The sequence below is a fragment of the Galleria mellonella genome, unplaced genomic scaffold (assembly GCF_026898425.1).
Source record: "Galleria mellonella isolate WM207_F2 unplaced genomic scaffold, CSIRO_AGI_GalMel_v1 utg38, whole genome shotgun sequence".
Lineage (NCBI taxonomy): Eukaryota > Metazoa > Arthropoda > Insecta > Lepidoptera > Pyralidae > Galleria > Galleria mellonella.
The window spans coordinates 8,837,077-8,850,723 of NW_026442090.1; the positions used below are offsets into that span (position 1 = coordinate 8,837,077).

The 13,647-nt window shown below is 32.2% G+C and overlaps 1 protein-coding gene across 5 annotated transcripts in view; it reads left to right on the forward strand.

Annotated features, from left to right (window-relative positions):
- The first annotated feature begins 4,436 nt into the window (after window positions 1-4,436).
- The window catches only part of LOC113522832 (protein sickie), a 197,079-nt gene continuing 187,868 nt past the window's right edge, over window positions 4,437-13,647 (forward strand). For all 5 annotated transcript variants that reach the window (XM_031913888.2, XM_031913889.2, XM_052897924.1 and 2 more), the window contains exon 1: window positions 4,437-5,810. In XM_031913888.2, the coding sequence (XP_031769748.2) occupies window positions 4,452-5,810 (1,359 nt within the window). In that variant the 5' untranslated portion in view covers window positions 4,437-4,451. The remainder of the gene's footprint in view (window positions 5,811-13,647) is intronic.

Genomic DNA, 13,647 nt, shown 5'->3' on the forward strand with positions numbered 1-13,647 from the left:
TTTTTAGTCTTAATGGTTACATTATTGCGAATATCATATCTTGCTTACGTAGGCAATAGTAGGCTATATTCGCGAATGGGTCACAGAGCGCCTGTAAATCACTTAAGACGGACGGGAGCGAGGCGCGAGGGCCCGCAGTTAAAGTTGCTGTTTTTGCTCGCGAGGGAACCGAAGGTACGCGCTGATAAGAAATATCTGAAACAGTATACTGCTTATTTTATTGTTCGTTCTCTGAAGCTGTTACACTTACTCTATTAAAGGAATGAAGTACTTTTTGCTTTTAACAATTTTTAATTTACTTTTACCAGTTTCGTCTACGTGCAATTTAATAAAATTTATTTTAAGAAAGAATCGCATTTTAATTAAAACATTCTTTATGGCAGTTTGACTGATACATAGAAACGGTTTAAAATCTTTAAAGATGAATAGTCTATGCTCATCATCGTGTTAGTCACCTGTTCTGTTTGCTACACCAGTGCAAGATTTCCATATTATTCAAATTGACTTTATGTTGCTACTCATTGCTTCAAATTTTGACAGAGAAGACTACCTACAAAACTTGATTTTATTTTGATTATTCTGATTTTGATCATTGTCAATGTTAAATTTTCTCTTAATTTTGATCTTCTAATGTATATCACAAATACTACATCTTCTCTACACACACACACACACACATACACACATCCTACACGTGAATTTACTAGGTACAGAGGAATAACACCTGAGTCCTCAGAAATGGCAACGCATGGGGTGTATCATGGGCAAAACAGTATACTCTGTTATGTCCATGGTACTGCTCATGTCTATAGGCGACGGTTACCACTTTCCATCAGGTGGGCCGTCAGCTTGTTTGCCATTCTAAGTTGTATAAAAAAAAAACTTAAGTTTTTCATTTACGTGTAATATTTTAGTTAGTTATTTTTAAAATGTTTTTATCATTATAAAACATTGAAGTTTAGAATGGTATGTTTTACTTCTTTTATTAGATTGCATACTGTGTTGCCCATAAATAATTGTAAACACTAGTTTTTTTTATATTAATTATATACATAAATACATAAATATAACAATTGTTTGTGAGCTCTAATAAGTAAATAAACATGAAAGAAAATAAATACAAAGTCGTTTATATGTGTTAATACATGTTTGACAATAACAGTTTATTATAATTATATATTTTAAAATTCGAAACGATTCTTGAGATAAACCAACAATTTCCAAGTTCATACGGTGCACAATTACATAAAGTTCAATTGTAAAGTTCTGCGTACAGGGCACGTGCACAACAAAGTAGGAGTAAATATAACCGTTGCTTCTGTCGTCTCTGCCGCCCTCCTAATACCGACTCGTGTAGCTCCACCGCCCGAGCGACGCAACAAATTAGAAAGTTTGCGTTTGATACAGTAGAATGTATGTGTAGGAACGTAAAGGAACTTAGAAGCTAGACAGTAAGTTGCTAACATCAATAGTTCGTACTGTTGTTGTTGCTTGCAGCTAGACAGACATTATCAATTAATTATATTGACAGTAGTCTTGTGATCATTTTGTACAGTACATTAAATAAAGGTTGTTCAGTGTTACCTACTACATACATACATATCTGTCACGCCTGTCTCCCATAAGGGCGGAAACAATGGAACGCCAAATGCTTCAAAGAAACCTTTTTCGCTACCTACTAGTTATTTTAAATAAGTATTGAAAGAATTATATTTATTTATTGTTACAATTACATAACATTTTGCATTTAACAATTTCTTTTTAAATGATACCACTTTATCATTAAACATCATCATCATATCAGTTTTTAACTGTCCACTGCTGAACACAATTTTCCCTTTTGAGGGATTTTCTAGTAGTTGCTACGCTTGGTAGGAGGATTGGCAATCGCAGTTAGGTTTTGGAGATGTTTTAAGAGGGACGCTGCTGCCCATGCCTCACCCTCCCTTAGTCGCCTCTTACGACACCCACGGGAAAGGAAGGGGTGGCTTATTTTATGTTAGGACCACATGGGATTATCATTAACACTATTAAATATATATATATATATATATATATATATATATATATATATATATATATATATATATATATATATATATATATATATATATATATATATATATATATATATATATATATATATATATTACGTAAATATAGACAATATTGTAAACAAACACATCCTGTTTTTTTTGCAATATGTATTAAAATTAAAATTTGAAATCACAAAATAAGTATTAAAATTTGAACTGATGTGCTATTTCATTTACAAAAGGTTTAGAAGATGTAATTTCTTAATTTTTTATTATGATTAAGAAATAACAGTTTTTTTTTCTTTTTTAGAGTGATAGATAATTAATAATAGGTTGTAATTATAAAGTCAAGTATTTCAATTGGATATAATCAGAAAAGAACACAGCTACACATCATGCCATTATGTTTACCACCTTAACGTAATGAGTAATGAGTACTCAAATAAGTTCAGTTAAGCATTGCCTACTGAGTGGATATTTATTGCTTTAACTTACCCGGTAATTAGATTACGTGGGGACATTTGGGGGCAATTTGTCAGAATGCCCTAATAAGTTCTTTCGTGCCTTCGCATCACTGTTGGTTGTAGTTTTAACATTGCTGCTAACTACTTTCGTTAAAGTTGCTGAAACTTTTCAACAGTAATTAAAATATTTAAGTTGAATTTAAAGATGGTATGACTAAGGATATTTATGTTTCTATACTAATTATATAAGGTTAGATTTGATTATTTTTTTGTTTCTTTTTTATTAATAAACTTAAAAACTACTTAACCATTTTAACTATAATTAACAATTCTTTTAACTATAGAAAGCTACATATCAGCAAGTAATATATGCTATATATTATTTTCGAAAAGTTTATCTATCTGTGCGAAGTCAAGTCGGAGCGCCAGCGGTATATAAACTTCTTAGTTATAGTTAAGATAAAATTATTTGCGTGTGGTTCAGAAGTTATTACATTGATATAGGGTCAGCAACGCATATGCGACACTCCTAGTGTTAGATGGAAAATGCTTAGTGCTTGTTTGTCACTTTCGTGTTTGCTATAAAAAAATGTGCATTGATGAGTAAGACAGATTAAACAAAAGTTTGGTCTCATAAATAATCAAAATATCAATCAGATACGTGATTTCATTAAAAGTAGTAAGAAAATAGAGAAGAAGTTATTAGTGTAAAGTTTATGCAAAAAGATGCAGCTAGGGTAGATAATTACTGTTATCTATTTATATTATTTATTTATTCTCAAAATACATATTAAGCGACAGATCAGTAACATAATAACTAGCTTTTAACCGCGACTTTGTCCGCGTGACCGCGATATGTTTACTGATCACAATATAAAATATCCTTCTCCGTTCCAAATAGTATGTGGATATAAAGTGTTAAATGTTCTAAGGTTGTAGTAAACGTTTACGTGTAGCCAATTTTGTCCACAAGACGCCGGCTTGCAAGTTCCGTGACGTAAGAACTCACTTCCGTCGCTGTCACCGTGCAACGTTTTGCATGAATAATATACGTAAATGTACATGTTCGCTGTAGATAAAGTACAAAACTAAAAAAAAATAGTCTGGTTTACTTTTAAGCTACCAAACACTGCATTTTTAAAGGCAGGCAGACTAGAATAATGTTCCATACAAAATATTTCATACTAGCTTTTACCAGCGACTCTGACCGCGTAACCGGTAATATATGTTTACTGACCCGGATAAAAAGTAGCCTATATCCTTCTCATAATATTTCCTTTCCCATATAATAGTTACTTCCCAGTTAGTATCTCACTAGTAACTTCTGATAGTGTCGATATCCATTAATAAATTAATATTTATTTCATTATTTCACTGAACAAAAAAGCTGTAGGTACCATAAAATAAATAACATAAATAAACTAGTTACTGTTCTATAAACATATTACTAATTCAAGTAAATTTACTATGATAAAATAGGGAAAGAGATATGTGAGTTTAATGTCATCTTCCGTTAAAAAAACCCTGAATTTTTAGAAAGTGTTCAAGTATCTATCTGAAAAAACAGGTCTAAATTTGAACTTTAATATTAGTTCTAATTTAGACCTGTTTTTTAGAAAAGGCTTTTACAAGCATTAAATTTTAATGTCCATGTAATATACCCATATTCGCATTCGTGTCGTAGTGTAAGAATGAATGGTGGTTCCATTAGAGGAAATAACGAATATCATCCAGTCCCATGTGGTTGTTGCATCAAGTTTGTAATTAGATAACAATCGTGCCCGGCGCGTTCGTGTTCGATTCTATTAATGATCAGAATGTTATGTACAATACCTTATCTACCGTTATATCGATCATACCATTCAGACGATGTTCCGATAACATATATGTATATTATATTTATAGGAATATAACATTTTATATTATAGTGCTTTGACAATGTAATTAAATAATGACAAGCCCAAGACGAACTAAAAAGAGTGGTGCTCAATGTGTGATACAATCTCTAGACTGGGACTCTCCTTCTGCAGCCACGGGGACTGTCAAACGGAGGCGGTCCTCGTGTCCAGAAAACTCTTCGAAACATACAATCCAAACGTCTGAGGCCATCTTTGAAGTCCAAACACCATCGGACTCGGGCAGTGGAACTTCAAGGAGTATCGATGGCACTGATCAATCTGATCCTCTTATAGAAATAGAACAAAGAATATCAAGTATAATAAACGAAAACAGATCTTCTAAAAGTAATTCAGAGTCCAGTGATGTAGATATTATTATAGACAATATTTTGGATAATAATATAGAGGGAGATTTGTTCGAAATCTGCCAAAATGAAGAATTTTTATACGATCATAGCAAAACTTTCATCAAATCACAAGAACCACCTACAATTAACAAAAAAGTTGACACATCCGGTACTAATGAAACAGTTCACGATAAAAGAACAAAGGAAAGAAAACTTAAAACTCCGGCACCCATTAAAAAATTAAATAAGTCTTTAGATAGTATAAAAATTAGTCCAAAAATTACTAAAGGTTCTTTGAAAAATGAAGATAAGGCTAGTGTGTTGCCTATTTATAAAAGTACCATACAAGGGCCTTCCATAGATTTAAGTACAAGCAGTCAAAAGAAAAAAGCTACCTCAAAATTAAGGCTACCATTTTCTCCTGTAAAAGCTATGGATAAACCAAAAATTAATTTCTTTCAAACTAAAAATAGCATGGAAGAAAATAAACCGTCACCACTTTTATCATCACCAGTACGAAGAACGATATCAAACGAGTATGTTCGGTTAAAATTTGCTAATGATACAGTAGTCAGACGGACAATAGATGGAAAATCGGTACCAAAGATCACACCTAAAATCCAATCAATAATACCAGAAAGCCCTGTTGATACTGAAGATCCATTCTTAAACTTAAGTCCTAATAAAAAATATACTGTAACAGTGAATAACAAAGTCAGATGCGATAAGGATAATTATGTGATATTTGATCCAAGTACAGGATTTAATCCCGAAACTATACCTAAACAATCGAGAATTCCTTTAAAATCACCAAGTGGAGATAAATCGCGCATTCTAAAATCTCCGGCTGGAGAAAGTTCTGCTATCACGCGAAAATCTGCTAGTATCAGTGATACTGACAGTGGCATACTATCTCCAAATTCTCCCATTGAAACAAGTGACAAGAAAGGGGGATATTATGTCAATGCTGCTGTTTTTAGTGAGACGGTGAAAAAGTGCGCTGCAGACCTGGACATCAAAATTCTTCATCCTGGACTGGCTAAGAAGGCTGCTGAACAAATAAAGGTAAGTTTTTTGTTAACCTATAAATAATTATTATGTTCATGGAGGCCAACAGCAGTATATTTTTTTATTAAGTTACTGTTTGAATAAAACATGTAATTTATATTATTTATTATTTTTTTATTTATTTTTATATTATTTTACCATATTTTATTAGTTAATAGTATTTGTATAGTATGTTAATGCAGATGCACTTTCCTAAAAGTAATTTTAGAGACGCCCATGTTTATAATATAATAGCAAGTAACTCACTAAAAATAGAACCAAAATATAATCTTTGTGAATGGGTTTAGACAGTGTAATATGATGAAATAACAATATTGCATTGCTATTTCCTGCTCAAAGTTAGAAAATAGTGAAATATTCTCTTACTAGTTACGGAGATCGTAGACATAATTTAACTTCCGCTCGAAAAACTCATTTTTCATGGTAACAGTTTTGAACAACACGCCCGGCCCGGTCTGTCGCATGTTGAACTTTATGTCATTGTTTTCTCTTTGAAATTAGACTTTATGTGATTTTATTGATTAGTATAAACTTTACTACATTTATTTATCAGATAGTATCTAAGTTAGAATGTGCTTATGTGCAAATCGATTTTTGTTTTTAATTCATATTAAACGTAATAAAAATTAATACTTAACAATAAATATTTGTATCTATTTCATCTGGAACAGTTGTAAGCATTGTAGGTAGGTAAAGTCTTTCAATAAAAAGATAAGTAGATATTTTTTCCGAAATTACATAATAATGTATAATTTTATTGGATGGAGTTTAATGTTATTGACGTTAAAATTTAATATTATAAAGTGAAAGTTTTTATCGCGATTAATGAACTTACTTGCCACGCGAACGAAGTTGCGGTTAAAAGCTAGTTAAAGACAATTTAAATATTTGTTGTTTTTTATCGGAGCACGCTTTCCATAGTACTTAATTTAAAATTCAGTATAAAATTGTAATAATAAATGCAGCAAATTCATTACGAGTTACATACTACTACCGCCATCTATGATATAATAGATGTTCTTTTCTATATTGTTGCACTTAGAACATTTTGTGAAATTATAAAATCATACCTATATTTCTGTTAATTATTATACGTTATATTTATTTAAAAAAATATATATATATATTATAATAAACAACATTTTAATAATTGTACTTGCAATATGAATGAAATATTCATGCGTTTTTGTAGTTATGCTACTGGCCGCCAGATGGCTTCCGTTTAGTCTTAGGGTAAAGTGATCGTGGTTGTAGTATAATTCTACTAGGTGGAGCTACATCACTTTGTTATTTTGTTTAGTATTTCCGTGATATATTTTCCCCACGCTACCGTTATTATTCGGAAGCAATCGTGCAGTTAATTTCCAAATGGGGCCCATTTAGCGAGAATAATGAACGAGGCATCGAGCCACCAAAGCTCACTTTGTAATGTTTGTACGTACCTAGTCGAGTGGGTAGTAAGGTATTTATTTTGTTGTTATATGAAGAGGTAGTGTACGCACTGATTGTTCTTAGAAAATAATTTGTCATTTATAATCGAAGCCTGTTGATGAGTCTTAATTTTTCGACTTTTGTTGCTTGTGAAAGACAAGACTGTAGGCTATAATTACAATCATAGTTCCTGATCTAATCATAACAATGTGGATACTTAATTTTCTTTTTTTGGTGGGTGAAAATGGTATAGTAACCCCGCCTGCTCTAACGGGATACGCTGGCGGAGCACCAGTGAAGGGTGATAGATGAGAATGAAAACAGGCCAGTTAGCCTATCATGATGAATTTATCAGGAATTAACCATGATAGTTTCCAGGGGAAACCGCGAGGAGGTCGACCTGGTTGGGTATATTGCTAGCAGTGGGATTCTCAGTCTCCATTACTAACAATTCCTTTTCCCCTTGAAGCAGTTACTAAGGTTTGTTTTCTTCATAGCTTCATATTTGTTAGTTCTTCAGGCTCAAAATTTCCCAGCCGTACCATTTTACACTGGGGAGGTAATAGTGAGGGATGATAGATGAGGATGAAGACAGGTCAATCAACCTATCGTGGTTAATTTACCATGAATTAACCATTATGGTTTCGACATGGAAGTCGACCTGATAAGGTATATTGCGTGTATGATGTATATATGGAGTCATCAATTCCATTAATAACAAAACCTATCCCTGCAACCGTACTGGGAGATACACTATTTCAATACGATTTGTGTTTTAAATATTGTCATCATCATTATCATATCAGCCATTATTTGTCCACTGTTGACATAGGCCTCCTCCTCAAGGGGAGGGGGGATTAGTAGTTGCCACGCTTGACAGGCTTATTGGAAACTACTGCTACCCATCTCTTGGGGGGAAGGGATTGTTAGTTATGTGGACTACCGGCCGCATTGCAAGCAATATATCCCAATAGGTCAACTTCCACGTGGTTACCCTTGGAATCATCGTGGTTAATTTTTGATAAATTCATCACGATGGGCAAACTGACCTGCTTCATCCTCACCTATCACCTCTCACTGGTGCCCCGCTAGCATATATCGATAACACAGACGGGGTTACCATTCCATTATCACCCATAAAAAACCCCATCCCTTAACCATTAAGTTTCGTTAGTTGTTTTTTACGACATCCACGGGAAAAGAAGGGATGAACCACGCAGCGACATGGACAAGGAGTAGTCCAAAAATCTTTTTTACATATAAATTGTTTAGTTGCCACTATTCCCATTTTTACTATTTAAGTAGCTGCTTTTATTTAAGTAGCGTACAATTATTTTTGCCTTTTAGTTAGATGGCAAGGACTTTAGTGAAGACGATGAAACAGTCTGCCAGCTATAGGTTGTTCGGTTTTTCTCTGCTTACATTGAATATTTTAACAAAACATTGATGTTTATCATGTTATGGGCACTGCTGTTGTCTTTTACTACTTTATCTATCTCATTTTAGTAATCTTTTAGATTTTAATCGTAAAATACTTCAAATAGTTATAATAAAATTGAAAATCGATTGAAGTAAAGTTTACTTACCCATGTTCTGCGAATGATCGTAACTTGGAATTTATTGTATTTTTTTAAATTAAATTGGAAGTTTTATTTGACAGATGACTTCTGATTGACATCTTTATTAATGTTTGAGTCCGTGTTGTGACTTTATTCTAATAAAAATGTTTATTCCCAACACTGTTTACACTTGTAAATTGTCACCAATAAATAAATTTATTCCTAGCGATTGGATCGTATTCTTAAATATATTTACAATTTATTATTCATTATAATTTTGTTCAAATAAGTCTCTATTATCATAGCAGTAGGGTTGATGCTATAATCAAGGAGTATTGTTTGTGCCAATAAATTTAAGTATTCATCTTGTGTAACGTCAATAATCAGGCAGGTGATTCTCACAGGGTGCATGCGTCGAATGCGATTTGCTTAGCGATTGCCCATTAAATTTCAAATAAGAACACGAACGCATAGCCGCCTACTGATTTGACCGTTAACATTGTGCCTACATAGCAATGTGGCACAATTTATTGTTCGGGTGTGATATTATTTCATATTAAATGTATGCAAAAATTTTCCATCAAATACTTCATCGTTTGCAATTGGAAATAGCAAATCGATGGCCCACGTGAACAAAAATAGTAACTGTTCTATATGATAGGTCTTATTAATTGAAATAAAACACGAAGTAACTACTGAGCGTCCATATGTAATCTTTTTATTTTTAAAGTGTTGCCATACATATTGGTTATGAACAATTAAGCGATATAGAATAAGGGATGCCATATATGCAACAGTAACCGTCATCTTTTGTTAAAATAATATTAATGTCAGAAAATATGATATGCATGATATGATATCCATCAAAGATTCCCATTTTTTTAATACTTATAAGGTTTATGTCTTTTGTATCATATACAATATACCTAAGTATCGTCCTCTTCAGACCTTAGATTGTACGTTTTATTAAGTCTATGCTTCAGACAGATATAACGCGTGTATTGCTGTTTCATGGCAAAAATAGAAATTACTGTAAGTAATACGAACTTGATTGATAAAGAATTGTATAATAAAAAATATCTTTGTGCCCTATTAGTTATATAGATTTTATTATACAATGATTTAAGATTTTGATTCGTAACAAAAACAGCTACTTTGTTCGTGACAAAATGAATATAAGGTTAACATAGACCCTGTCGATTACAAATATTATCAAAATTGAATCTGAAGTGACGTAGATATCGAGTAACATTAACATAAAAATACAGGCGAATCGAAATTTTCCTCTTATTAGAAGCAGTTTAAACAGATAATTCTGTTTGATTATAATCTCTTGTAATTAGGAGAGATATTACACTAATGAGCGATATAAGGACTGATGCTGACGATTCAAAGACACCATAGAGTACATGCAGAGTGTACCAAGAGTCCTCGGGAGTAGGGACCCTCCACGTAAAAGGGTAAGCGCTTTTATGTGCGCCGACCTCTAATGTTTCATCACTTAATTCGGGCTCGTGAAAATGACGTGAGCTCTGTTGAGTTAACTTGTTTTCATAAGTGGTTGTAGTCTGTTATCCGCAAACATAAATTTTTGTAGAACGTATGTAATATGAGTCTACAATAATTACAATACGAGTAACTGTCGTTTGCACGGATCATGTTTTCCTGTTCCCGAGAAAATATAAAAACCCATAAAACAGTGAACAATTTTTTATTAATAGTTTTATATCAATTAAAAAAAATAAAAGTAGCTTCTTTGAATATATTGAATATATATTGTATAGATTAAAAAAAAAAAAAAACAAACAATGCACGACAATTTAAGATTCTCTTTTCCAAATGACATTACTCGCCTGTAACACACAACATTTTATTTTCTTGTACCTACACAAACCAGTTATGTTAGTTATTGACAAAAAAACCGAATTTCCCGTTAGATAACCGGGTTATAGATATGATGGTGTACGAACAATCAATATACGGACAATTAGCGAGAAGTAACTACAGTGCGGGCTGCATCGCGCAGAGCACGGTGAAATCAAAGAGGGCCTGCGGGCGGTTTGCTAGGCGGCTCACGCCCGCACTGGGGACGTAACCTAATTACAGTTATAGACTTGTGGATGATCAGACAAGAAATAGGACCCGATTGTTGCTAAATGAGTATATCTAAACTACTATTATAAAGAGGAAAGATTTGACTTTTTGAACTCAAATAGTTTAAGATTTTGTTCTTAAAAAAATACCGTCTACAGTTGTGGCAAAACCAGTTAAATTGACTAATATGGAATTGATTTTGATAACATTTCTATAGAATGGAGTAACATGACTGATTCTTACAAGAACAATAATTCTGACAAGGTTCTCATTTCTCCATACATTTCATGTATGAAGAAACTTTCTCCTTTTTTTGAAATCAGTTAAAAATACTTAATCGATTTTAGACATTCTTTAACCTAGAAAGTAACATTATCAGCAAGTAACGTGGCTTGTATTTTATCTATACTTATAAATTTGTTTGTCTTGACTGATTTAGTTGTGTATTCATAATACACAACTTAAATATTATAGTATTAATAAGGATGATTTTGAAAAAGATGAAAGTATAAAAAAATACACACAGTTTTTTATAAGATCATTCTAAACATTTTCTCTCTCTGGCTTTATCAACGTACTTCCGACCGAAACCTGGACCCTAAAAGAGACTATTTCTCGATTGGATGAGGGTGCATCTGTATTGTATGCTGTAGATACTATTCTTATCTATGTATAGTACTTACATTCGACGACTTTTTGTAAAACCCATAACAAATGAAAATTTGTTACTTAATGTTATGAATTACAATTACTGTGTTATGTGGACAGGAACGTCCTTTTTAGTGAAATGTAAGGGAAGTTTATTCAGCAGAGGACGATAAAAGATGACGGCTATGATATTCATTATTACGTATAAATTATAAAAATATTAATATTTTTACTAGTTTGTATCCGCGAATTCGTTCCCTTGACAAGAATTGAAAGTATTGCCCGTTCTAAATAGTACGGGTTTTTCATGATAATTGAAAGGCACCAAGAAGCAATAGAGATTTTTTTTTTGCAATTATAAAATTAGTAAAAACATTTCATTGATGTCATTATCATCATATCAGTAGTTAACTGTTCACTGCTGAATAAAGGTTTTTAGCTCCCTCATAAGAGGAGTTTTGCCAGAAGTTGTCACGCTTGGCAAGACGGGTTGGCAACGGCAGTTAAGCTTTTGGTGATATTTTAAGAAGGAGGCTGCTGCTTATCCTTTGACAATTAAGTTCCCTTATTTGCCTTTTACAACATTCGCAGGAAAGGAAAGTATGGCCCACTCTATGCCGGGACTACACGGCATAGAGTTATTTACGTAAATTATTTACGTAGTATAAATTTTTAGCTTAATGTTGTAAAATAAATCATTATAATCTATTATTTGTATTTAATTTATTAATGGTATTTTAGATGTTTCGGATTTCAATATATAGGATTTTAATCATATTTACATAGGCAAAGCCGCATACATCTACTTCTAGTGTAAAATCCATAGATCTATTCGGACTAAACCGTAATGTACCTCGCCCCTTCTTTTCTTATAATTTACCGACTTGTCAAAAATGTATGTATTAGTTTGTTGTAAAAGAAATATGGGCAAGAGAAAACCAGAGAGGCGGATAGTAAAAAATATCACCTCGCCCATTTGCCACCATGCGGCGGAATACACCGGAAGCCGCAGTTCATATATCACTCTGTAAGACCGTAAATATTCCGGCACGAGACCGGCTGTTGTACTGTAGATAAATAGGACGTTTATCGGTATTACTGGGGTTTGATTATTTGTTTGCGCAAGAGATTTGGATCCAAAGTTTAATTTAACATTTGTTGCCATGAATTAATATTCGAGTATTGTTCATTACAACAATACATTAAAATCCTATAGTTAGATACAGGCCTATTTTACTATTTTTTGTTGTAATTGGAAAATCGCTCTTGGGACAAGAGAATGTGCGTGTTAATCTTGTTTGGTTTCAAATTATACTTTCAAGTATTCACATATTTTTATAATCGTTAAATATTTATTTGAAAGAATTTATTTATTTGCTATAAAACACAGTGTTTTCTTTCAATATTTTAAAGTATTTACATTTTAAAATTTTCTTTTACATGACTTTCGAAGTAAAAGTGAACTCACTTATTCGTAAAAATATGAAACGTTTTTAAAAACCCATTTCTCTTTTTTATCGTTTAGTTTTTTATTGTTTGATAGTGTTTTCTCTTTTCACTAAATTCCCCTTTTCACAGAAAGTAACAAAAAATTTTATCTAATAGTTAAAATAGGTTTGCTGGAGTTTTTAGTTTTTATGAATAATTGGGTAATTTTTAACTCTTTAGTTATAAAATAAGATTTTTCATGGATATTATGAGAAAAAAAGAATATTACCTTTACTGAGTACTGGTAATATATCTTTTCTTATGTTAATAAAACATGAGTATGTAATCCTCTCCCCTTCTGAGCTTCAGCAAATACGTATTGCAAACTGAATGCATTATTAAATACTATGTACGCTTGAGGCACGATCTAAGAGGTTTCTGCTTTGAAAATGTCTCAAGTTAAGGACTTTGTAGCTCTTTGTGTGTATGTATTACGAGCTGTTAGGAGACTGGAGATCTGTTTAGTTAGTAGGTACCTGTAAAGAATTTCATTGAATTAAACAATAATTAAAAGTTATAATTATTTCCCTTTTTGAAATTATTAGTTGAGTATAATAGAAAATTATAGCGTACATTGATATTATTGGTTACGCTAAACATGCTTTTAAATTATA